The sequence below is a fragment of the Pseudoliparis swirei genome, chromosome 16 (assembly GCF_029220125.1).
Source record: "Pseudoliparis swirei isolate HS2019 ecotype Mariana Trench chromosome 16, NWPU_hadal_v1, whole genome shotgun sequence".
NCBI classification, from domain to species: Eukaryota; Metazoa; Chordata; class Actinopteri; order Perciformes; family Liparidae; genus Pseudoliparis; species Pseudoliparis swirei.
In genome coordinates, this window is record NC_079403.1 from 2,082,958 (window position 1) to 2,108,369 (window position 25,412).

General features: G+C 46.6%; 2 protein-coding genes across 5 annotated transcripts; one reads left to right on the plus strand and one right to left on the minus strand.

The window, feature by feature from the left end:
* Positions 1–737: 737 nt before the first annotated feature.
* psme2 (proteasome activator subunit 2) lies at positions 738–4,364 on the minus strand. The gene is made up of 11 exons (XM_056433514.1): positions 4,141–4,364; positions 3,932–3,964; positions 3,563–3,625; positions 3,388–3,474; positions 3,259–3,310; positions 3,067–3,164; positions 2,927–2,995; positions 2,790–2,857; positions 2,648–2,702; positions 992–1,078; positions 738–917 (listed from the first exon to the last, which is right to left on the minus strand). The coding sequence occupies exons 1-11, from the start codon at positions 4,186–4,188 to the stop codon at positions 837–839; spliced, it is 741 nt and encodes a 246-aa protein (XP_056289489.1). The 5' UTR covers positions 4,189–4,364; the 3' UTR covers positions 738–836.
* A 901-nt stretch (positions 4,365–5,265) lies between these two features.
* Positions 5,266–24,597, plus strand: LOC130205898 (E3 ubiquitin-protein ligase RNF31-like). Of its 4 annotated transcripts, XM_056433426.1 has the most exons (24): positions 5,286–5,444; positions 6,103–6,305; positions 6,423–6,569; positions 7,234–7,389; positions 7,472–7,528; positions 8,317–8,449; positions 8,516–8,653; positions 8,731–8,842; positions 9,171–9,313; positions 9,398–9,543; positions 10,161–10,430; positions 10,937–11,218; positions 11,549–11,734; positions 11,846–12,052; positions 12,753–12,926; positions 13,001–13,099; positions 14,471–14,560; positions 14,657–14,771; positions 14,992–15,104; positions 15,963–16,076; positions 16,838–16,886; positions 16,963–17,059; positions 21,792–21,963; positions 24,152–24,597. In XM_056433426.1, exons 2-24 carry the CDS (start codon positions 6,105–6,107, stop codon positions 24,197–24,199), a joined length of 3,249 nt encoding a protein of 1,082 aa, XP_056289401.1. In that variant the 5' UTR covers positions 5,286–5,444; positions 6,103–6,104; the 3' UTR covers positions 24,200–24,597. The 4 variants fall into 4 exon arrangements, with proteins under 4 accessions (XP_056289400.1, XP_056289401.1, XP_056289399.1 ...); XM_056433425.1 differs by having other exon boundaries at positions 5,266–5,325; positions 8,317–8,653; XM_056433424.1 differs by having other exon boundaries at positions 8,317–8,653.
* The last annotated feature ends 815 nt before the right edge of the window (positions 24,598–25,412 follow it).

The window sequence follows — 25,412 nt, forward strand, 5'->3', positions numbered from 1 at the left end:
GAAATATGTTTCCCCTCGAAGAAATAAAAACGTAGTATTTATTAGTTTGCTCAGTAATCGTCTTGATATTAAAATTAAAATCGATTAGTTTCTTCAGTCAAATAGTTGATCTAAAAAAAATGAATCCACTTTTTAATTTAATATAAATATATAATCTGTACATCCTTCAAATAATTAAAAAAATTTATAAATATTTATATATAAATTATTATATAAATGTGAACTTAGCAGGACTGTTTACATTAGTAATATATATATTATAATAATATATTCTACAATGAGCATCAGACATAAAATATATGCTATAAAATACAAAAAGATACAGCTGTAACACTGGTTTGTGATATAAGTATAATATATATATAATATATCTCTTTGCCTCCTCTTTCATGAGAGATGAAATACTCAATGAAGATCGACTTGTCAGTTACAAGCAAACAGCGCCCCCTTCTGGCCGATGGGGGTCATCAATAAAATGCCTGAAATAAACGACACTGTTTTGTTTCCAGGATGATAAAATCCAGTCCTGACGGATCACAGTTGAGCCTGCACAACATTTGACCTCACACTCATGACCAGGAGGCCAGGACCTCCTGGTCCATCCTGGATCCAGGTCTGGTCCTCCGGATCCAGGGAAACCAGTTGTGCTGACCTCTGACCTCGGCTCCAGAGGGATGTAAATACGACGTTGTCTTCCTGCTGCACGATGCTATGAAAAGATCAGCCTGGACATCCTGAGCTGGCAGAACAAGACTTTTCTTTATTATTGTTTTGAACTCAAGAGATGAACAACATAAATGTAGAGTCATCATAAACAGACCCCCCCCCCCCCAGCTTCAGTACATGGAGGGCTTCTCCTCTCCCTTTGGATTGGTCACCTTGTCCAGGTTCTTGCTGATGATGTCATAGAGCTCGGCCTGCAGCAGACGGGAGGAGAGGTTGAGCGTCGTCCTCGTGGGGATCGAACCGACGGGGGAGACGCCCGACTTACGTGGAAACCGCGAATGTCGAGAAGCATGATCCGGATCTCAGAGAACATGGACTGGTCCTTCTCGTGGACCAGCGAGCGGTAGTCCATCTGGGGGGTGGAGAGAGACCACGTCAGGGACCTACAGTTCATCAAGAGCTTTGGAAACCGCCCCCTGGTGGCCAGGAGAGAGAATGCAGCTCTAACATGTGCATACCTGCGAGGGGTGAAAAAGGTGACAAGGGGGGGGGGTGCAGGTGACTTTCTTTTTTTTTGTCACCACATCCACGTTGTTTGAAGCCTCAAAGCTTTTAGAACCACAACTACAGTCATTTTATTGTTCTGACCACAAATCTAAACAATGATAATAAATAGTTTGAGAACAAAAGGTCCTCCGCTCTGACTCAGCCCTATAATGATAGTAATAACAAATATACATTGTCATTATATATAATATGGTTAAAGTCATTCATGAACCAACTTCCTTTAGATGGAACAGTCCTCATGGACTTCTCCCTGAATCTGTTCTGTCTCTACCTGTTTGTCACGATACTCATATTATAACTTCTATACATATTACATACCTGCCATAAATATCATGATACCCGATACCAGAATTCAATACCATAAAAACATCATGGTACCATAAATACGAGACTGGTATATTTATCTATAATAGTAATAAATAAAACATCTGTATGGTTCACTTTTTACCAACTTTTTCAACACTTAACAAATGACAGTAATATGAGTATTAATACAGCCAGATATGAATGAAACTACATGGTTCCATCATAGCATTGATGATACACTATGAGGCCGTTAGTCTCTGACCAGATGATACACAGTTCATCAGGATGAGCAGCTGGAGAGTTACACAACTTTACAGACTGAAACATTTCACTTCTGGCATCTTTTTACTTTTTAAGCCGAAGTCTCTAAAGCTGCGCCACTTCTCTCGCTGTGAGCTGCGCAGCGCAGTGTGCGCAGACAGCTCGACACGGAGCAGCGCGTGCGCTCTGATCGCTCTCTTAATGAAGTATCGATACTAAAAATATGCTAAATCACATCGTGTTTAACGTACGGGTACTTTGTTAGCATCGCTACACCGTGCAGCGTGACAGGAGTAGATGTAGCGGGCTAACATTCAAGCTAACCTGAACCCCCAAACGCTGAAGACATCTGAACGCTGATTGGTCGAGACGCGACACGCCCATCAAAGATGTTCTATTGCGAAGAGCACCACTTCACACTTTCTCCGCGTCTCACTGCAATCTCAACGGCAGCGGGCCAGGTGACCCCCCCCCCCCAAAAAACCAAAACTCTTCGGATCTCCACGATTCACGTGGACGACCTATTCTGAGTTCAAAACGGTTAATTTCACCGAAAGGTGACAAGTTTGCAGGTATGCACGTGAAGCATAGACTTCTATACAACCAGAGGAGTCGCCCCCTGGTGGTCAGGAGAGAGAATGCAGCTTTAACACATGACACAGACTTCTATACAACCAGGGGAGTCGCCACCTGGTGGTCAGGAGAGAGAAGGCAGCTTCAACACATGAAGCATAGACTTCTATACAACCAGAGGAGTCGCCCCCTGGTGGCCAGGAGAGAGAATGCAGCTGTAGCACATGAAGCATAGACTTCTATACAACCAGGGGAGTGGACCTGGTGAACTCACCACGTGAGTCTCTTTGGAAGCCTTCCCGACGGCGTCTCCTCTCTCGGTGAAGTACCTCAATGGTTCAACAGGAAAGGTAAAGGTGAGTGAAAGGACGGGACACCACCTCCAGTACTTCATACTTTAAACACTGAATACTCACCTGTTGATGTTGTTCTGAAGGCCGTCCACTCTGGTTCTCACGGCAACGATTCGCTCCAAGATTTTCTCCTGGAAAAAAACCATCAATCATCACTAAATAACAACAACAGCATTCGACGTGCGCGGAGGACACGGCACCTGGACGGCGACCCCGAAGTCGTTTCCATCTTCTATTTTGGGGACGAGCAGCTGAACCCAGCAGGAGACCTTCAGGGACCAGCAGAGCTCATCAAACAGGGTCCGCGTCACTCAGAGTTACAGAGCGCACCTGAACTCACCGTGAGGACGGTCTCCCTGAGGGCCACGATCTCCGGCTTCACCTTCTGCAGCAGCGCCACGATCTTCTGGTTTCCCTCGATGTAGCCACACTGTGGAGCTGCAGGAAGCAGACATGTTGTTGTTGTTGTTGTTGTTGTTGTTGTTTTTGTACCAGTTGTGTGCAGATACAACAAAAAACAACTTCTTTTCACCTTTCTTCTTCTTCTTCTTCTTCTCCTCTTCGCTCTTGTCCGTCTCCATTTCCTGCGAGATCAATTTAAAACGGTCAAATATCTTCAGGTTTTATATTCTGTATTTTCTTAGGGGGGGGGGGGGCTCACCTCATCCTCGGGGGAGGGGGCGTCTGGTATGGGGATGTCCAGGGGAGCCTTGAGCGAGGACATGTCCGTCACACTGAAGGCACCGTCCTACACACACACACACACACACAGGATGAAGGGAGGTTATGGTGTGTGTGTGGGGGAGGGGGCTCTTGAGCGTGACCTTTTCACTGACCTTCAGCAGAGCGTCCAGATGTTCAATCCTCTTGGGGATTAAGCTGGAAAACAGATTCTCTGCCTGGAAAACATAGTTATTTTGTCTGTGTGTGTGTGTTTATATATATAAAGATATATATATATACATTTCAAAATACATAAATATATATATATACAGATAAATAAATATATACATTTCAAAATACATAAATATATTTAAATACACACACACAACTGTCGGGGGGGGGGGGGGGGAAGCAAATAAATTACAAATATAGATTTCTAAATATATATACATTATAAATCTTATGAACTTCCTTAATTGTCTTTGTCACCGATATTGCTCATTTATAATATTAACTATATATTATAAGACGTGTGAACGCACCTCGTGATACAGAGTCTGGCGGAAGTCTTCCACCTGTTGAAGGAAAGGAAACAGGACGCAGTGAATGAAACAAGGAGCCCACTCGCGCCCAGAGGCTGGTCGGGGGTGACTTCCGGTGACTTCCGGTTACTTTGGTTTTCTCCCTCACGAGCGGACTTTTCCAAAAAAGTACTTTATCGTGCATGTGCACGTGCGCGTGTCACACTCACCTTCCCCGCGTCCGCTCGGCGGATCTTCAGGCTGGACGTTTTCGACATGATGCGCGGACTCTGCCGGTCCAGACCTCCAAACAAACAAACAAATACACAAATACACAAATAAACACGTTAAAATGAAGCCGGGAGGGAGTTGAGTTGTTCGGGCGCGCGAGAGCACGGCACGAGGGAGGGAGAGCACTCTTTTACGGTTTATTTATTTCCTCGTCAAGTTTTCTTTCTGTTTCATGGTCCTGTGACGCAGATAGCTCCTCCCACTGTCTCCCTCCGCCCCTGAAAGTAGGACGCGTCCCGAACGGGCTGTGAACGGTCAAAGTAAATAAAAACATAGATATGTAAAATGTTATATATATATGAGATGAAAGTACTTTTATTAAATGCCATTCATGCATTTTATTTCATTTATTTTTTAAATTTAAACTTTTTAATTTTTAACTTTAAATTTTTCATTTTTCATTTCATTCATTTCATTTCATTCATTTCATTTATGGTGTCTCAAGCAAAGCAACAAAACATAAGTTGGGAAATCCGCTTTTACTTTGAAAGGATAAAAGCGAAAGTAGAGCCGTGTTAAAAGGAACTCCCAGACCTAACATTTGTTTGAATAATAAGGTTGTATGAGATGAAAAATATATACTTTTGTTAAATGTCATTAATATATATTTTTTATTTTTTCCATCCATCCATTCTCATCTGCTTAGTCCGGGTCTCAGGCAGCAGACCCAGCAGGCTGACCCAGACTTCCCTCTCACCAGCAACATTTTCCAGCTCATTCTGGGGGATCCTGAGGCGTTCAGGCCAGCGTGTCATGGGTCTTCCTCGGTGTCTCTTCCTATTAAATGTCATTCATGTATTATTTTTAATTTTTAATTTTTAATTCTTAATAAAAAAATTATATATTTTTTAATGTGTTAAACACATTTTTTTTTTATTGTCACTCTAAATTTAATGTTTAATTTGTTTTATTTAAATGATATTTTATTTAAATGACATTTTATTTTATTTATATTTTATTTAAATGACATTGTATTTTGTCCCAAGTAAAGAAACAAAAGATAAGTTGGAAAATCCTCTCTTATTTTGAAAGGATAAAAGCGCTACCGGAAGTATAGCCGGATCGTCAACCAGTAGTTCCGCATTGAAAGCTACGCTGGTTAGCTCGGCACGGAACTTCTTGAGGTAACTCTGCTCTGAAGCGGCTTTAACGCAGTTTATCCCTGTTGACGTCAGCACGGTGGACTTTCCCGCCGAACGGAGTAACCGCCGGAGCGCGAGGCGGCGGCTCCGCCATTGAGCAGGTGACGTCGTGCTGCTTCTCCACTCTCACTTAAAGTTTCGGTTTCCCTGTCACGGAGAGTTGTTCTGGGGCTTTGCTCTCAGGCGGAAACGATTCACCTGAATTTAGAGAAACGACTTTAATGTGGCGAGGAAACATGAAGAAGATAACATGAATCAGAGGAAACATGAATAAGATAACATGAATAAATACACTAACATACTGCACTTCTAAAGGGTTAAGCTCCATGAAACCTCACATCAGCCAACGAAGTTTAGTTAGTTAATTTCCTGGTTAATGTGTTTATTTATATATATATATATATATTTAATGTTAGTTATCTTCCTGGTTTATGGTATATATTTGTGTTTGTATATAGAATATATATAGATATGTGTGTGTGTATATATATATACATATATATGTCTGTGTACGTATATATATAAAATTCAGTAATGAACGCAGACATTATTCCTCGATCGTGTATTGACGTTCAAGTTCAGATGGATACAACTTTTTTTCCCAGAATCGTCTATTTTTGTGCCGAAGCTCTAAAATGAAACGACTGTCAGAAAATCCGTATTCTTTATTTTGATTTTGATTATAGTAAAAAAAATCCTGTTTATTTCGAACCAAAACTTAAATATCTATATTGATCAACCTGTTGTTGTTGTTGACAGCAATGAGCAGCCCTGAGTCTGTCCAGATGGAGGAGGTGAGGAGGAGGTCCCAGTCTCTCCTCTCCTCCTCGGGTTCAGCCCAGGATGTGAAGGCGGAGGTCCAGACCATGGCCGCCCTCCCCCTGCCTCTGTCGGAGAAGTACCGCCACCTGGGGGTGGAGGCCATGTTGGCGGAGAACACCACCTGCCGCAACACTCAGGAGGTACAGGTCTAGTGTCCGAAGGAGGAGTCTGGCTTCTGTGGGTCCCTCTCGGGAAGGATGCGTCCTAGGCTCCTCCTCCTCCGCTGACTGACCGCTCACGTTGAACTCGATCCTCAGGTCCTGGAGTCTCTGAGTCGGCTGGTCAAGGCCTTGAGCATCCTGGAGAAGTACGGCTGTAACCTGACGAGTCCGGCCCGGCCCCGGTACTGGAGGAGCGTCAAGCACAACAACCCGGTCTTCAGAACCACGGTGGACGCCATCAAGGTGAGGGTTCGGTTTCAGAACCTTCTCGTTGGATTTAGAAGCTTCTTTTGCAAGTAATGCAGATTTGTGTCCCGAGAAAATATGTATTTGTGTTGTGTTCGGGCCTGCGTGTTGTGTTCAGGGTCTGCGTGTTGTGTGTTCGGGGTCTGCGTGTTGTGTGTTCGGGGCCTGCGTGTTGTGTTCGGGGCCTGCGTGTTGTGTTCGGGGCCTGCGTGTTGTGTTCGGGGTCTGCGTGTTGTGTTCGGGCCTGCGTGTTGTGTTCGGGGTCTGCGTGTTGTGTTCGGGGTCTGCGTGTTGTGTTCGGGGCCTGCGTGTTGTGTTCGGGGCCTGCGTGTTGTGTTCGGGGCCTGCGTGTTGTGTTCGGGGCCTGCGTGTTGTGTTCGGGGCCTGCGTGGTGTGTTCAGGGCCTGCGTGTTGTGTTCAGGGCCTGCGTGGTGTGTTCAGGGCCTGCGTGTTGTGTTCGGGGCCTGCGTGGTGTGTTCGGGGCCTGCGTGTTGTGTTCGGGGCCTGCGTGTTGTGTTCGGGGCCTGCGTGTTGTGTTCAGGGCCTGCGTGTTGTGTTCGGGGCCTGCGTGTTGTGTTCGGGGCCTGCGTGTTGTGTTCAGGGCCTGCGTGGTGTGTTCAGGGCCTGCGTGGTGTGTTCAGGGTCTGCGTGTTGTGTTCAGGGCGGCCGCACCGTCCTGTTCCTGTACGGTTACACCAGCCAGCAGAGCGACGGTCTCAGTTTCCCCGACGACGTCACCCAACCAGACGCCGGCCTGGTTGCCGCGGTGACGCTGGAGGTCATGACCTTACGCACCGAGGTGGACATGCTGCTGAAGGTTGGTTTAAATCCGCCGCCGCCACTTTAAGAAACCTCTTAAAGCGACGGCGTCGTCTTTCAACGCTGCGTGTCTCCTTCAGGGCTCACATCCTCACCCCGAGAACTTCCGGGACATCATCCCCTTCATCCTGCAGCAGGTCGGTACCATGGCAACCAGAAATCTGTTCATGAATGACCTGGAACACATGTTAGTAAACAAACAAACAAATCCTTAAATGTGGGGAACAACAAGTCTTTGTTTGTTTTCCCTCCAGGATAAGAAACAAGATTAAAATATGATGTTTTACAGCGTAGTGACCTTTTATACTCGCCTCATACATTTCCTCTTTTCCTTTCAAAATAAAAGCCCACTTTCTGTTGATAGAAACATTTGTGAACTATCTTTTATTGTGAAATATATTGCAGGGCAGTGTTTACTTGCCTACTGACTTTTATTCAGGGATTTTAAAAAACGATTTAAATATAAGTGTTATTAAATTATAATAAATAAATTCTATATAATATTTAATATATATATTTTATTAAATTATAATATTTGTTTTATTTAGTAAATAAATGTGTTTTACTATTTAATATTAAATTATAATACATAAATTATATTTAATATAAACATTTGATTAAATTATAATTGTTTTATTTGTTTTGTAAATATATGTGATTTACGATTAAATTCTAATTAATGAATTATACATAATATGTTATATATACATTTTATTATTTAATTGTAATGTTTTTATATTTATTTGTAAATAAATGTGTGTATCTGGCATTTTGCTTCAAATAATTTATATAAATAAACTTTATTATTAATAATAATAACCACAAAAGATATGTTCCCAGATCAAACTGTCATTGCGCAACATGCGACTAAAAGTCAATAATATCATGTTGATTGTTAAAATTACAAATGTTTTGGTCAACATAGGTTCCGGTCGTGCCGCTTGTTGTCCAGGACAAGCCGGCCGCCGCGGTGGAGGAGGAGGAGGAGGAGGAGGAGGAGGAGCCGGCTGACCGACCGGCGCCGGACCCCGGAGGACAGCCTCTGAAACCAGCAACAGGTGAGCTGCGACGCGCCCCAGTGATAAGCGTTCGTGCCGACAGGAAGTTGACGCCCCCCCCCCCAGCGGGCGGCTGCAGCCTGTGCGGCGCCGCCTCCTCCCTGGTTTGCTCGTCATGTGACGGACGGACGTTCTGCGACGCCTGCGACGACCTCTTCCACCGCCTGCCCGCCAGAGCCAATCACAGGAGGGCCGCGCCGCCGGGTACGCCGGGCGCCGGAGACGGGGCCGCGGGCGCTTGGGCGCCACGCTTGTTTGTGAAGTTGTTGTTGTTGTTGCAGTGGGGGTCTGCACCATCTGCTCCTGCAGCCACGCACTGTGTGACCCCTGTGACGCGCTGTTCCACGCACACCCCGACCACCGGGGGCACCGCAGGGGGGCCACGACCTCCAGGTGAGGACAGGAAGGGCTCCTCTTCTTCTTCTTCTTCTTGTTCTTATTTTTCTTTTTCTTCTACTTCTTCTCATCCTCCTTCTTCTTGTTCTTCTTCTCTTTGTTGTTCTTCTACTTCTTCTCCTTTTAAATCTTCTTCTTCTCATCCTCCTCGGGCTGTGTCGAGACGGATGTAACATTCATTTTTCAAAATAAAACGTCCTTCTGACCTCCATAAGCAAACTATTTGTATCATTCATGAGTTCCTGAGCGGAATCAGAGGGTCCTGGTCCCCGAGGGTCCGGGTCCCTGTGGCCCCTGTGGCCCCTGACCCTCTGCCTGTCCGCAGCCCGTCCTTGTCTCCGTGGGCGTGCTCTCGCTGCACCACGGTGAACGAGATGCGCGCCGTCCTCTGTGCGACCTGCGAGCGACCTCGGCTCGCGGCCGCCGCCCCAGAGGTCGCGGCGCCCGTCCCCACGTCGCCCAGCGCGGGTGAGCCGGCGCCGCCCGTCACCGTCCTGCAGAACGCGCGTGTCACGCCCCCTCTGACCGGTTCGCGTGTGCTCGGCTCCTCAGAGTGGCGCTGTAAGAGCTGCACGGTGGCCAACGCCGGCAGCAGCATCCTGTGCGAGGTGTGTGAGCGCCCCCGTCTGGCCACGCGGCCGCCCGCCGCCGCCCTGGCGCCGCCCGGCCCGGGAGCCCCGGCTGAGCCCGGAGCCCAGGTCTGTGATCTGTGTGCGACGTGATGATCATTTTACTCTCTGGTCTTTGGTTTTGACCTTCAAAATAAAAGTCCTCTTATAATAACTTGAATTTCTTTGATAATTATTTTACAAAATTTGGCAAACAATGGATTATATATTATATATATTATACTATATATTAACATGTTTCCACCAGTGTTGGAAAGAACTTGAGGCTCTGTGTTAAATATATATATAGTGTATATGTTTATAAATATATATGTGTATATATAAATATTTATATATATGTTTATAAATATATATGTGTATATATAACTATTTGTATATATATTTGTGTATATATATTGTTATCAACTTTTACAACCTCCACTCTGTGTTTCTCTGATTTGTTGTCGCATGTCTGTCGGTGAATAAATCATGATGTCATAGTTACACAAAGGAGCTCAGAATTTAATGTTTTTAACACAATCTGACGAAAGGAAACAGATTTTAAATGAGATGCATAGAATAAATATAATGTTGATGAAATGTCACTATTTTAAGCTTCTTTGTGTTTATTACATATAATGTGTGTTTTTTAAGCCTCTATTTACGATAGTCTGTAGTTTTTAAACACGCCGTGCTCTGCCCCCTAGTGGATGTGCCAGTACTGCACCTACGTGAACTCCAGTGCCACCGGGCTTTGTGAGATGTGCAACTTGTCGTCCAGAGACTCCGCCGGAGCTTCTCTGCCTCGCTCACTCCAGCAGACCAAAGACCAGCCCCCCCCCGAGGGGCCCCGACCCCCCCCTGAGGGATCCCGAGGCCACCTAGAGGGACCCCAACTGGGACCAGGGGGCCACCTGGAGGCAAAACGCCAGAAGACGATGAGGGAGGACGGCCTCCACCTCGTCCAGCAGATCAGAGTAGGTCACATGACCCAAAGGAGGCGCAATGAATTCTGCACACTAATTGTTTGTATTGTGTGGATATATATATATTTATTTATTTATATATATATACATTTTAAAAATATATATTTAATTATATGTATATATTTTTTTATATTTATATACACAAATATATGTATATATATATACACACAAACAATATATTTATTTGTATTTAGACACATATATATTTTTCATATTTATATACACAAATATATATATTTATATACATATGTTTGTGTGTAAATATGTGAGATTCTCGTGTCAGAATTTTAATAAATATAAAAGAATAAAAATATAGACCTATATGAAGAATTAAGTGTAGATTTAATAGACTAGTATCGTTATAAGAGGGTCAATTAATGCAGTAGAAAAATGTATAAAATATCAAATTGCATTCCAACAACCCCGAAGTGATGGCGTCTCGGGGTCGACGGGTTCAAAGTGAACCAACATGGCGCTGCTTCCTGTTCCTCCTCCAGGAAGCCGAGCGCCGCGGCGTCAGCGCCGAGGAGGTGTACGCCGCCATCTGCATGTGCGGCGGCAGCAACACCGACCCCTGTGATTGGCTGACGTCGGAGCTGCCGCACCTGCTGGACGAGATCTGCGCCATGGCGGCCTCCGTCCAGGTGGAGAGGGACGGCGAGGAGGCGGAGCCAAGAGGCGTGAAGCTGTCCAGAGCCGAGGCCAAGACGGCCTGGCTGGCGGCGAGGGGAGACACGGAGAGAGCCGTGAGACAGATGCTGAGAGACAGACAGGTCAAGGTAGGACCGCAGGTTGTATAGAAGTCTCTGCTTCATGTGTTAAAGCTGCATTCTCTCTCCTGACCACCAGGGGGCGACTCCTCTGGCTGTATAGAAGCCTCCTCTGGCTGTATAGAAGGCTCCTCTGGTTGTATAGAAGCCTATGTTGTATAGAAGCCTCCTCTGTTGTATAGAAGCCTCCTGTGGCTGTACATAATCATTCTCTGGTTGTATAGAAGCCCCCTGTGGCTGTACAGAAGCCTCCTCTGGCTGTATAGAAGGCTCCTCTGTTGTATAGAAGCCTCCTCTGGCTGTACAGAAGCCTCTGATGGTGTGTCCCATGTGTAACAGATGAAGGAGCTCCGCTCTCTGGGCTTCAGGGAGGCCCCCCGCTGTGAGGAGGCCCTCCGGCTGAGCGGGGGGGAAGTGAAGGGCGCATTGTCTCTGCTGCAGCGCCCCCTGCTGGAGCCGTTCCACCAGCGTATCTGGGCTGACCAGCCCGAGCCGCCGATTGACCCCAAGCACCCGGACAAGCAGGTCCAGCTCCGGCTCTCTTTCTGTGTATTTGGTGTGAGTGCCCCCTGGTGGCCGTCGGGCCGCTCGCCCCGCAGCGTGTTTTTAACTCCTCGTGCGCCGCCCTCTCCTCAGAGGACGTGCCGCCGCCTGCTGGCGCTGTACGACCTGCCCAGCTGGGGGCGCTGTGAGCTGGTGCTGGCGCTGCTGCAGGAGCCGGACGTCACCTCCTCGCTGGAGGACGTGGTGCAGGCCGTGAAGGAGTCCCAGGACAAGGACTTCATCCGGCGCCTCCTCATCAACGAGTGCCCCTGCTGCCTCAGCAACTTCCCCCGCAGCAAGGTGGGAGCACAAGCCCACTAGTTCATGCCTAATGAATTTAATGTATACTTAATTCATTAATTACACAAGCATTCATTAATGTTTAATTAAGTAATGTATTATTCATTAATTACACATTTAAAATGTTTTATTAATGAATGAATTGAATGTAAACTTAATGAATTACATATTAAATAATTAATTACACATTCATTTTAATGTTTTATTAATTAATTGAATACATTATTTATTAATTACCAATAAATTAATAAATAAATGAACATTTAATTCATTAATGTGCGTTTTATTATTTAATATATATATGTGTATAAAGAATCTTAAAAAAATATATTAAATAAATATAATTACCGCAAAATAATTAATGTGTTTAATTAATCAAGGTGTAAATAATTTGTTTTGTGGTAATTATATATTTTAGTTGGACTAAATTAATTATACATGTTTTAATAATGAATAAATATTTTGTATTGTTTAATTCGCTTTGCAGTAAATATATTTTTTTATTAAACTAAATAAATATGTGTAGTTAATTTGCTTTTTGTAATATACAAATATATTAAATATGTATATTAATTATTTTGTACTCATTCATTCATGTGTTCATGTAAAGTAAATGCTCTGCATGTTTTATTGTCTCAGATACGAAGGACTTTGATTTAAAGAACATTTAAAGCGCCTCGTTTCTTCTTCTGTGGTTCAGATGCAGTCCCTGACCTCCTGCCAGTGCTCCGTGTGCCACGAGTGCTTCGGGCAGCACTTCACGGTCGCCGTGCGCGACCGCCACATCCGGGACATGGTGTGCCCCGTGTGCGGCGAGCCGGACATCAACGAGTCGGAGCAGCTGGACAGCTACTTCTCCACGCTGGACATCCAGGTGTGTGCGTGTGTGTGTGGGGGGGGGGTATTAATGCTTGTGACGTGAATACTGTGTCATTAACGCCCCTGCAGCTGCGTAACTGCCTGGAGGCCGACGTCTACGAGCTGTTCCACAAGAAGCTGACGGAGCACGCGCTCATGAAGGACCCCAAGTTCCTCTGGTGCTGCCACGTGAGTCACCGCCAGGCCCATCCACCGTGTACTAGTACACACTCGGGGTACTAGTACACACTCGGGGTACTAGTACACACTCGGGGTACTAGTACACACTCGGGGTACTAGTACACACTCGGGGTACTAGTACACACTCGGGGTACTAGTACACACTCGGGGTACTAGTACACACTCGGGGTACTAGTACACACTCAGTACTAGTACACACTCGGGGTACTAGTACACTGGGTACTCGGTTGTGCACACACTCGGGTGCTAGTACACACTCGGGTGTACACTAGTACACACTCGGGGTGCTAAGTACACACTCGGGGTACTAGTACACACTCGGTGTACTCGTACACACTGGAATGCTAGTACACTCGTTGTACTAGTACACACTCGGGTACTAGTACACACTCGTGTACTCGTGCACTAGTACACACTCGGGGTACTAGTACACACTCGGGGTACTCGTACACACTCGGGGTACTAGTACACACTCGGTGTACTCGTACACACTCGGGGTACTAGTACACACTCGGTGTACTAGTACACACTCGGGGTACTAGTACACACTCGGGGTACTAGTACACACTCGGGGTACTAGTACACACTCGGGGTACTAGTACACACTCGGGGTACTAGTACACACTCAGTACTAGTACACACTCGGGGTACTAGTACACACTCGGGGTACTAGTACACACTCAGTACTAGTACACACTCAGTACTAGTACACACTCGGGGTACTAGTACACACTCGGTACTAGTACACTCTCTGAGTACTATTACACACTTGGAGTACTCGTACACAAAACTAGTATCTTGTATCTATCAGTTGTAACTTGTAACATGTATATCTTTCAGCATTTCTACAGAACAGAAGTTATTTAATTAGTTTTAATCACTAAAGTTCCTCTTTTTAAGTTTTATGAATCATTTTTTGTGTCCTTTCAAAATTATTATTATTATTATCACCATTATTATCATGAGTATTATTATTATTGTAATATTTTGCCCTCATGATTCTTATCACTGTTATTTTTATTATTATTATAATAATTATTGTCCTGTTGCCTCCTGAGTCTGTATGGAATCAGCAGAAGACGAAACAATGCCCTCCTTCTCCTCTTCCTCCTTCTCCTCTCCTCCTCCTCCTCTTTCTCCTCTTCCTCCTTCTCCTCTTCCTCTTCCCCCCCTCTTCCTCCTCTTTCTCCTCCTTCTCCTCTTCCTCTTCCTCCTCCTCCTCCCCCTCCTCTTCTTCCTCTTCCCCCCCTCCTCATCCTTCTCCTCTTCCTCTCCCCCCCCCCCATCTCCTCCTCCTTCTCCTCTTCCTCTCCCCCCCCCTCCTCCTCTTTCTCCTCCTCTCCCCTTCCTCCTCCTCAGTGCACCTCAGGCTTCATCAACGATGGCGACCAGCTGAAGGTCACGTGTCCGTCGTGTTTCAGGAGTTTCTGCGCTCGCTGCAAGAAGCCTGTGAGTACCGAGATCTCCCACGCTCAGGACCCGCACTGAAACGCCTCACGCCGCTCAGGAATGTGGCCTTGAAGCCGAGGAGGTTCTGACTCCCAGTGGGAGGCCCAGCACCAGGACCTGTCCTGTGAGCAGTTCCAGCAGTGGAAGCGAGACAACGACCCGGATCACCAGAGACAAGGACTGGCCGGCTTCCTGAGGGACAACGGCATCAGTGAGGAGACTCGCCAGACTATAGATGTATATATATGTATCTATACATATATATATGTATACTTTTTATTATATATATTTTATATATTTATATATACATATAAGTAATATATATACATATATATCTAAATCAATATATATTTATATATAAAAATAAATAAATATATATATATCTAAATTAATTTATATGTATATATAAATAAGCCCCTGTGTGTCCTCAGCCTGCCCTTCCTGCAGGTTCCAGTACGCTCTCACTAAAGGAGGCTGTATGCACTTCAGCTGCTTACAGTGCCGCTACCAGTTCTGCAGCGGCTGCAACAACCCCTACCACAAGGTGAGCCCCCTCCCCTACCACAAGGTGAGCCCCCTCCCCCCCACAAGGTGAGCCCCCCTACCACAAGGTGAGCCCCCCCTACCACAAGGTGAGCCCCCCCTACCACAAGGTGAGCCCCCCTCACAAGGTGAGCCCCCACAAGGTGAGCCCCCCCTACCACAGTCTAACCTGTCTCCTGTGCTCTCTCTCCCCCCTGTCTCCTGTGCTCTCTCTCCCCCTGTCTCCTGTGCTCTCTCTCTCCCCCCCTGTCTCCTGTGCTCTCTCTCCCCTGTCTCCTGTGCTCTCTCCCCTGTCTCCTGTGCTCTCTCCTCCCCTGTCTCTCTCCTGTGCTCTCTCCCCTGTCTCCTGTGCTCTCTCTCCCCTGTCTCCTGTGCTCTCTCTCCCCTGTCTCCTGTGCCTCTCTCCCCCCTGTCTCCTGTGCTCTCTCTCCCCCTGTCTCCTGTGCTCTCTCTCCCCTGTCTCCTGTGCTCTCTCTCCCCTGTCTCCTGTGCTCTCTCTCCCCTGTCTCCTGTGCTCTCTCTCCCCCCTGTCTCCTGTGCTCTCTCTCCCCCCTGTCTCCTGTGCTCTCTCTCCCCCCTGTCTCCTGTGCTCTCTCTCCCCCCTGTCTCCTGTGCTCTCTCTCTCCCCCCCTGTCTCCTGTGCTCTCTCTCTCCCCCCCTGTCTCTTGTGCTCTCTCTCCCCCCTGTCTCCTGTGCTCTCTCCCCCCTGTCTCCTGTGCTCTCTCTCCTCCCCCCTGTCTCTTGTGCTCTCTCTCCCCCCTGTCTCCTGTGCTCTCTGTCTCCTGTGCTCTCTCTCCCCCCTGTCTCCTGTGCTCTCTCTCTCCTCCCCCCTGTCTCCTGTGCTCTCTCTGCCCTGCAGACGGTCTGTAAGGCGGCTCAGTGCAGCTACACCGGGCTCCACGCTCACCACCCACGGGACTGTCTGTTCTACCTGAGGGACTGGGAGCCGGCCCGGCTGCAGGCGCTGCTGCAGGTGGAGCCACCGGGTCACATGGGTTCTGACCGGGTCACATGGGTTCTGACCGGGTCACATGGGCCCTGACTGGGTCACATGGGCCCTGACTGGGTCACATGGGTTCTGTTTAGTACAATATACACAAATATTTAGACACGAGTTTCATCTCTCTGTTAGTGGAAATAATTAATAAACATGTAGCATATATATGAAAAATATACATATATATATTTTATGTTTATATATATATATATATATATTTCAAATATATACATATATATATAATATTTATATATTTTAAATATAGGTTCAAAAGATATACATTTATAAAATATTTAGATAAAATTACAAAATATATATATATTATATATTTCATATATATAGTTCTAAAAAATATACATATATAAAATATTTAGATAAAATTAAAAAAAAGATATATATTTTATATATATATATATTTGAAAGAAATATAAATAAAAGTAGATTATTGGACTGATAACCGACGAGAGGAATCAGACGTTTGTTTTTATAGTTTTAATGACTTTTATGGTTCATTGTTTTGTGAATGTTAGGTCATCCAATAACTGACGTGTTATTTTATTTATATGTCAAGACCATTACAGAATAAATACCGTTACAGCCTTTTGGCTTATATAATAATTTGTGATTAAATGTTCCTGCAGAACAATATTATTTATAACCAGCGGAGCAACATTTACTTCCTCGTTCTTGAATGTCGAGTAAAGTTGAGTTAACGAGCTCCTTCCTCTCGTCTCCAGAGGAGCGGCGTGGACTTCAACACGGACCCTTCAGACGCAGCGCAGGGCGGTAAAGCACGCCTCCCTTAGTCTCTACGGCTTGTTGGACCTTTGACCTGTGAGTTGACGCGCCTCTCCTCCTCCAGCCTTGTGCTACGTGATGGAGCAGAAGGACGAGGACGGGCAGCAGATCGATTCCCCGTGCGGCCACCGCGCCGAGACGGGCCGCGCCGGGCTCTGCGAGTGAGTTCAGCTTCTGAAGGGGAAACGAGAGGCGCCTGTTGGAGACGGGGGGGGGGGTCATCATGTAATATAATGATGTCATCATATTATTATATAATCATACAATCATATTATATAATGATGTAATAATATTATTATATAATGATGTAATAATAATATATAATGATGTAATAATATTATAATATATAATGATGTAATAATATAATAATGTTATAATATAATGATATTTTAAAATAAAAATATAATGATGTAATAATATTATAATATAATGATGTATTAATAATATAATGTCATAATATTATATAATGATGTAATAATATAATATAATGATGTTATAATATAATGATGTATTTATATAAAAATATAATATAATGATGTATTAATATTATACAATGATGTAATAATAATATATAACGATGTACAAAATTATATTGAATATAATACTATTATATTATACTATAATGATAAAATATAATGACATAATATAATTGTAGGAGCGCGGGAATGAACGATATGGACAAAGTCACTTTCTTTGGCTGCACACCTCTGTGGCCGTTTATTTCCTCACACAAAACATTTCCCCCGTGACACTGACACCTCGTGACCTTTAAACCCTCGATGCCACCCCGTTGCCCTGGTTACGCTCCCAGCTCTTAAAGGGACCCGGTCACGTATCCTGCACACCACCCTACTAGTCTTGTGAATTATGTGCTCCCAACAGAGTCCCCTACATACGCCCCCCCAGAATTCACCAAGACTAAAGAAAACAAAAACAAAAAAACACACTCATAGTCTCGGGGCCCGAATCAACCGTCCTGCCTGACTCCTTGTTACTGGAGCCGGAATTGGAGGCAGCGCGGCCGTTGCCGGCAGCTTCTGGGCCTTGCAGCGTGGTGGAAATATATAGGGCGCCAGCCTGGAGGTTCGGCCAACCTTACCGGCCGGTCTAGGTCGCGCTGTGCTGGTTTAAGGTGATCAACCGACAATTGCTCCACCTTACCGCCAACGTCGACTTTGAAGGTTTTTGTCCCCGGCCTCTAGAACGCGAAACGGTCCTTCGTAGGGCGGTTTAAAGGGCCCATGGCGGCCGTCCTGGCGAATGAAGACGTACTCTGCTGTCTTTAGGCTGGACGGGACGTGTGACTGCGGGAGGCCGTGCTGCGACGTGGGCACAGGGGTGAACACTCCAGTCTTTTCCAGGAGAGCGGCCCGCTGTTGTGTCGCAGACCACGGGTCTGTGACCTTGGGGATGAACCCGCAGCGGCTGGCCGTACACCAACTCGGCGGATGAAGCTTGAAGGTCCTCCTTGGGGGCTGTTCTGAGCCCCAACATGACCCATGGGAGCCTGTCCACCCAGCCCCCGTCCTTGAGGCTGGCCCGGAGAGCACAACCCATTAGCCTGTGGGTGATGAGCAGGAGTACGGTGGAGCTTCACCCCCAGGCTTTCTGCTACTGCGTTCCAGAGCGCCGACGTGAACTATGGGCCTCTGTCCGAGGAAACGTCAGCTGGGGCCCCAAACCTGGCGACCCGAGTCCCAATGAACGCTCGAGCCACCTCATCCGATGTCGTTGATGACAGCGGGACGGCCTCTGGCCAACGCGTGGTTCGGTCCACCGCGGTGAGGAGGCGTGTGAACCCTCGGGACGGAGGAAGGGGTCCCACCAGATCCACATTTACATGTGCAAACCTCCATTCTGGAACTGAGAACTGTGACAACGGGGCTTTTATGTGGCGGTGAACCTTGGCACGTTGACACACCACACAAGTCCCTGCCCATTTTCGCACATCTTTCTTCAAGCCGTGCCAGACAAACTTCGCCGTCACCAACCTCTGCGATGCCTTCTTGCCGGGGTGCGAAAGATCATGAATAGTGTCAAACACTTGCTGTCTCCATCCGGTGGGAATAACCGGTCGTGTCTGACCTGTGGAGACGTCGCAGAGGAGCGTGGTCCCTTTTTCGCCGAATGGAACCTCCTCCAATTGCAGTCCCGTTGTTGCCGTCCTCAATTCCTGCACGCCTGAGTCCGAAACTTGATCCTCCGACATCTTAGCATAATCCAGTCCCAAATGAACCGGCCCCACGAGAGCTCTTGATAAACAATCTGCGACCAGGTTATGTTTGCCTCCCACATGTTGAACATCTGTGGTGAATTTGGAGATGAAGGAGAGCTGGCGCTGCTGGCGGCCTGACCGTGGTTCAGCTGTCTTACGCATCGCGAATGTCAATGGCTTGTGATCCCCAAAAGCTGTGAACTGTCGAGCCTCTAGCAGGAACCGGAAATGTCGAATGGCAAGAAACAGGCCAAGGAGCTCCAGATCAAAAGTGCTGTACTTTCTCTCGTTAGGACGCAGCTGTCGACTAAAAAAGCAAGTGGCTGCCATGCCCATTTCACCCACTGCTCGTACACGGCGCCCACTGCAAAATCTGAAGCGTCAGTGGTAATGGCGATCGGAGCCTTGGGTGCGGGATGTGCCGGCATCGTTGCCCTTGCCAGAGCAGTCTTGGTATCCCCAAATGCCTGGTCCCGCTCCTCTGTCCAGTCAACCGCTTGTTTGACAGTCTTGCCTTTCAGGGCTTGAAAAGGTCGCATCAACTGTGCTGCCGGGATGAATCGATGGTAAAGTTCACCATTCCTAAAACTCCTGCAGTGCTTTCACTGTGGCGGGCGCTGAAAGTTAGCCACCGCTCCACCTTCGCTGGAAGGGGAACGGCCCCGTCTTTAGTGATGCGATGTCCAAGGAAGTCAATGGTTGTCAACCCAAACTGACACTTAGCCGGGTTGACGATCAACCCGTGTTGGTTGAGCCGAGCAAACAATATCCGCAGGTGAGACATATGCTCTGCCCTCAATGAACTGGCAACCAGGATGTTGTCCAGGTAAACAAACAAAAAAGGCAGATCCCTAAGCACAGAGTCCATGAGGCGCTGGAAAGTCTGTGCTGCATTTTTGAGGCCAAACGGCATCCTCAAAAATTCAAAGAGGCCGAAAGGTGTGATCAGTGCCGTCTTGGGAATATCCAGAGGTTGAACGGGCACTTGATGATAACCCCGAACCAGGTCGACCTTAGAAAACACCACGCTACCGGACAAATGGGCAGAAAAATCCTGGATGTGCGGAACTGGGTCGCGGTCCGGGATCGTTGCATCGTTGAGCCGGCGATAATCCCCACGGACGCCACCCACCTCCAGGCTTGATTGCAATGTGTGCGGGTGACGCCCACGGGCCGTTGGAGCGGCGGATGATGCCCAGGCGCTCCATGTTGTCTAACTCTGTCTTGGCGATGATGAGCTTTGCCGGGTCCAGGCGCCGGGCCCGGGCATGTACCGGTGGGCCAGTGGTCAAGATGTCATGTTCTACCCCATGTTTGACCGTGGAGGATGAGAAGGTGGGTCGTGTGAGGTCCGGGAACTCAGCCAGCAACCGAAGAAGCTCATCCGCAGCTGAGCGGCGAGCCAGCCTGGGTGCCTCTGCTCCCCCGAGTGTTCACGGGTCAGAGAAGAAAGTCAAAGCATTAATCAGGCGGCGGCCCTTGACGTCTACCAACAGTCCATAGGCACACAGGAAATCCGCACCAAGTAAGGGCATGTTCATCCTCGCCGTCACAAAGTCCCAGTGGAAATGCTGCCCCCTGAAGCACAGCTGTACGCGCCGTGTCCCAGATGTGCGGATGGAGCTGCCGTTCGCGGCTTCAAGGGGGGGGGGGGGGGCATGTCCACCCGTGATGCCGGCATGACGCTGATCTGCGCGCCCGTATCGCACAGGAGACGCCGCCCGGAGACGTCGTCCTGGAGGAACAGCAGCTGCCCGCTCGGCCGACGCTCATGGCAGCTACTGAGCGCCGGCCCGGCATTTCCCTTCTTGCTGTAACTGCATGGCGAGCGGCACCGTGTCGCCCTCGGTCCAAACCGTGCGTGGTAATAACACCAGCCGGCGGTTCCCCGTCGTTGACTTGCTTCCGCTGCCGCGACCACGCCGTCTCCGCGGTAGCCATACATCTTGCGCCGGCTTCTGCACCGCGCAGTGTTGTTGTCCGGCAAGAAAAAAACTTATCGGCCTCCTCGGCCAACTCCCGACAATCCGTAATCCTGGAATTGGCCAAAGCTGACCGCACCTGCAAAGGCAGCTGCTGTAGAAAAAGTCCCAGCATCTTGTCCATAAGCTCCGCCGGCTTGCTGTCCCGAGGCCGTTCAGTGAGCAGCCGGCAGTCCAAACGCCGTCAGCAAGTGTTCTTTCAACGTGGCGTACTTGTCTCGAGGATGCTCACCGCTCGGCCCGCTGTCGAACAGCCGAGCGCCGCCACGACAATAATATTTCGTCGAGTCTGCGGTAATGTCTCTGAGTGCGAACTGCGCTTCGGCTTGAGCAAACCAGACCGATGCATGCGTCTCCCAAAACTCCGGCAGCCGAAGCGAATCTGCGTGCGTCGTCATGTTCGTCTCTGGATCCGTCCAGGAGAGCCAGGGTCACCAATGTAGGAGCGCGGGAATGAACGAGATGGACAAAGTCACTTTCTTTGGCTGCACACACTGTGGCCGTTTATTTCCTCACACAAACATTTCCCCCGTGACCTTTAAACCCCTCGACGTTACCCTGGTTACGCTCCCAGCTCTTAAAGGGACCCGGTCACGTATCCTGCACACCACCCTACTAGTCTTGTGAATTATGTGCTCCCAACAGAGTCCCCTACATAATGATATATAATGATATGATGATATAAATGTAATGCAGGAAGCACTACAAGGAGTACCTGGTGAGCCTGGTCAACGCCCACTCTCTAGACCCCGCCCCCCTCTACGAGGCCGGAGAGCTGACTCGCGCCTGTGAGCGCTACCTGGTGGACACGCAGAGAGCGGCGGGCGGCGAGGAGGACGACGACCTCTACCACGCTCGACTGCTCAAGGTCAGACATGCTGCCGTGTGGCCGGAGGGGGTGGTGCACCGTGACTGAACAATGTCATTCTAAATGAGCCACTTTATTTGTTTTGGACTAATTAGTTCTTAACCGGTCGTCCTGAGATGATCTTTCACTACAAGATTTATTAATAAGACAAAACAGTTAAGAATCCACAATCACTGACATATTAGAATATAAATAACTATTGTTGTGCATGTAGATTGTGTTTTTTTAAGGGCTGTAAGTAAGTAAGTAAGTAAAAGTTTATTTCTATAGCGCCCTTCGCAGTACGAATACACAGAGTGCTTTACAATAAAAACAGTAAAAACAGTACAACATCATCAATATCATCATGTTAAGCATAGCAGCAAGGTGCAGAAGCCAGTGCTACATCACAAATTGCGGGTGCATTACCTCCAGTACACAAGACTTTTGAGCAGTCACAAACGCAGTAGAAGAAACCAACAAACAGTAAATTAAACATAGAGAGCAGAAAACCGATAACACACAGAAACCTAACCCAGAAATGCCTGTTTGTAGAGATGTGTTTTTAGCTGATTTCTGAAGCTATTTTCGGACTGAGCTGCTCTCAACACCTGCGGAAGTGTGTTCCACAGGCGTGGGGCCACTGCAGCAAAGGACCGATCGCCCTTTGTTTTTAATCGTGTGCGCGGCACTGCCAGGAGCCCCTGGTCAGCTGACCGTAAGGACCGGCTGGGGGTGTGCTGTATGATGAGGTCATGTATATAACTGGGGGCGAGGCCGTGTATGGCCTTAAAGGTAAAGAGAAGTACTTTGTACTGGATCCTGTACTGGATTGGTAACCAGTGTAGGGCAGCCAGTATAGGGGTAATGTGACACGATTTCTTTGACCTGGTGAGTAATCTGGCAGCTGCATTTTGAACCAGTTGGAGGCGGTTTATGGATGCCTGGTTTCGACAGGTGAACAGTGAGTTGCAATAATCCAGTCTGGAGGATACAAAGGCATGTATAGCCATTTCCATCTCAGAGTGGGCGATGATGGAGCATGGTGGAAAAAGCAATTGCGACTCAGAGTCATGACGTGTTTATCCAGCAGCATTGCCTGGTCAAAATGAATACCGAGGTTTTTAATGGTTGGGTGGACATTATTTTTGAGAGGGCCCAGATGTTCTAGTACCCTGGCTCTGGTGCCATCGAGGCGATGACCAACACCTCGGTCTTGGTTGCATTTAACTGCAGGAGGTTGTTAGCCATCCAACCCCAATGGCGGCTAAACACTCCATCAGGATGCTGAGGACTGCATATGCTCCGGTTTAAAGAGCAAAGCAGCTGGATGTCGTCAGCATAAAGGTGGTATGTGATGCCAGAGAATGTTCTGATCAGCTGACCCAATGGGATCAGGTATAGGGCAAAAAGTAACGGGCCAGCACCGAGCCTTGTGGTACCCGCGGTGCAGAGGCGGAGTCGGTTTATATGGACCAGCTGACACTGAGAAATGTCTCTCACTGAGGTAAGAGGCAAACCATTTTAGTGCTAGACCTGACACCCCAACCCAGTTCTTTAGCCTATCTAGGAGAATACTATGGTCGACTGTGTCAAAAGCTGCACTCAGGTCTAGCAGGACCAGAACAGAACTTTTGCCACAGTCGGAGGCCATCATGATGTCATTAGATACTCCAAGAAGGGCAGACTCGGTGGAGTGTTTCTTACAGAAACCGGATTGAAACTTGTCACCAATGCTATGAAACGATTACACATTTTAATCAAATTAATCACAGGTTTCTGTGGATTAATCATGATTAATCACATATTACCGATATTCTCGGTATATTTTTGTGAGAACATAGAGATTTATGACAAAAGACGGATATATACATTTATACACAGGGGTGCACATAACTTGCTCCCCAGTGTGCGCGCATCGCGGCATCCGATCTCTGCGGCGAGCGACACGGAGATCGGAGTCGTGTTAACGCGACACTAGAGACAGAATGACACGCTGCTGGAGAGACGACCAACAACAGACGGATTGGAAGCTCATTCTGCGCATGCGTTAAAAAAAATTAACTAATTAATCCTGTAATTTAATCATAACGCGTTAATGCGTTATTTTTCACAGCACTAGTTTTTTTGTAGCTATGAATAGATCGTGTGTGCTGCTGTTGTTGTTGTTTTCTGTAATGTTTCAGACTTGTTTTTCTTCAACCCACAGAAACTGACGGAGGTTCCTCTCGGAGAAACGGTTCCTCGGAATAAATAGAACAATAGAACGGTTCTCCTGAACCTCAGCGCCGCTTCGTCGTTTACTGGACCGGAAGACCCGAAACAACAACTAGGAACATCAAAACAACAACATTAAAACAACAACAGGGAACATTAACATGGTGGCAGCTGATTGGTCGTTGATCGTTGTGATTAATTGATGGTGACGATCTTTCTAATGAATGTATTTGGTTCTGGAGTTTGGATATTTTGACAGTTTGTTGATTTTTAATATTTTTGGAAATTTGTTTCAAGATTTCTGGGGGGAAATTTATAAATAAAACTGAAACAAATAAAAACAGAAATTATAATACAGAAAAATCTAAAGTGTAAGAATATTCATATTTGATCTGTTTTGTCAGTTTTTGCTTAATATAAAAAAATGATTATTTTGAAGTGTGGATTTATTGACTAACACATCAGTTTGGAGCATGAAACCCACAAGGTACTAATACATATATATTAAAGCTTAAACAAAGTACTTCAGGGCCATACAATATTAAAAACTTAAAATGTACATACATGCAGGATAGTACAAAGTACTACATTCACCTAACACTTTTTACTGATAAATCAATACTTTTAGTATTTTTACAGTGATATAAGTATCTGAATACTTTATTCTATGACTAGATAATGTGTGTATATATATAATATACATATTGTATATTATAATATATATTGATATATATACAATATATTATATATATATATATATATTTACACTTATGACTGGATAATGTGTATATTATATATATAATATAACGTATATAAATGAGTGCTGTGAAAAATAACGCGTTAACTCAGTTAATTAAATTACAGGTTTAACTAGTTTAAAAAAAATGCATTTAACGCATGCGCAGAATGAGCTTCCAGTCCGTCTGTTGTTGGTCGTCTCTCCAGCAGCGTGTCATTCTGTCTCTACGTGTCGCGTTAACACGACTCCGATCTCCGTCTCGCGCGCCGCAGAGCTCGGATGCCGGCGTGTGCGCGCACATCGGGACGAAAAAAAGTCACTAGCACCACCCCCCCCCCCCGGTCAACAACTCTTCTCGGAGCTCTTGCCTGTCTTGAGAGCCCTGTAAGTGTATATATGTGATTAATCATGATTAATCCACAGAAACCTGTGATTAACCTGATAAAAAATTTTTGTCGTTTCACAGCCCTAATATAAATAATATATATGAATTTGCATGTATATATATTAATAT

Excerpts from the sequence above, each read along its gene's own strand:
- psme2 (XM_056433514.1), bottom strand. The coding sequence starts at position 4,188 with ATGTCGAAAACGTCCAGCCTGAAGATCCGCCGAGCGGACGCGGGGAAG. Across the intron at positions 2,996-3,066 it reads TCAGGGAGACCGTCCTCACG|GTCTCCTGCTGGGTTCAGCT; the intron begins GTGAGTTCAGGT and ends TGGTCCCTGAAG. Across the intron at positions 2,703-2,789 it reads CTTCAGAACAACATCAACAG|GTACTTCACCGAGAGAGGAG; the intron begins GTGAGTATTCAG and ends TGAACCATTGAG.
- LOC130205898 (XM_056433425.1), top strand. The coding sequence starts at position 6,105 with ATGAGCAGCCCTGAGTCTGTCCAGATGGAGGAGGTGAGGAGGAGGTCC. Across the intron at positions 8,843-9,170 it reads AGGGGGGCCACGACCTCCAG|CCCGTCCTTGTCTCCGTGGG; the intron begins GTGAGGACAGGA and ends GCCTGTCCGCAG. Across the intron at positions 11,735-11,845 it reads CCAAGCACCCGGACAAGCAG|AGGACGTGCCGCCGCCTGCT; the intron begins GTCCAGCTCCGG and ends CCCTCTCCTCAG.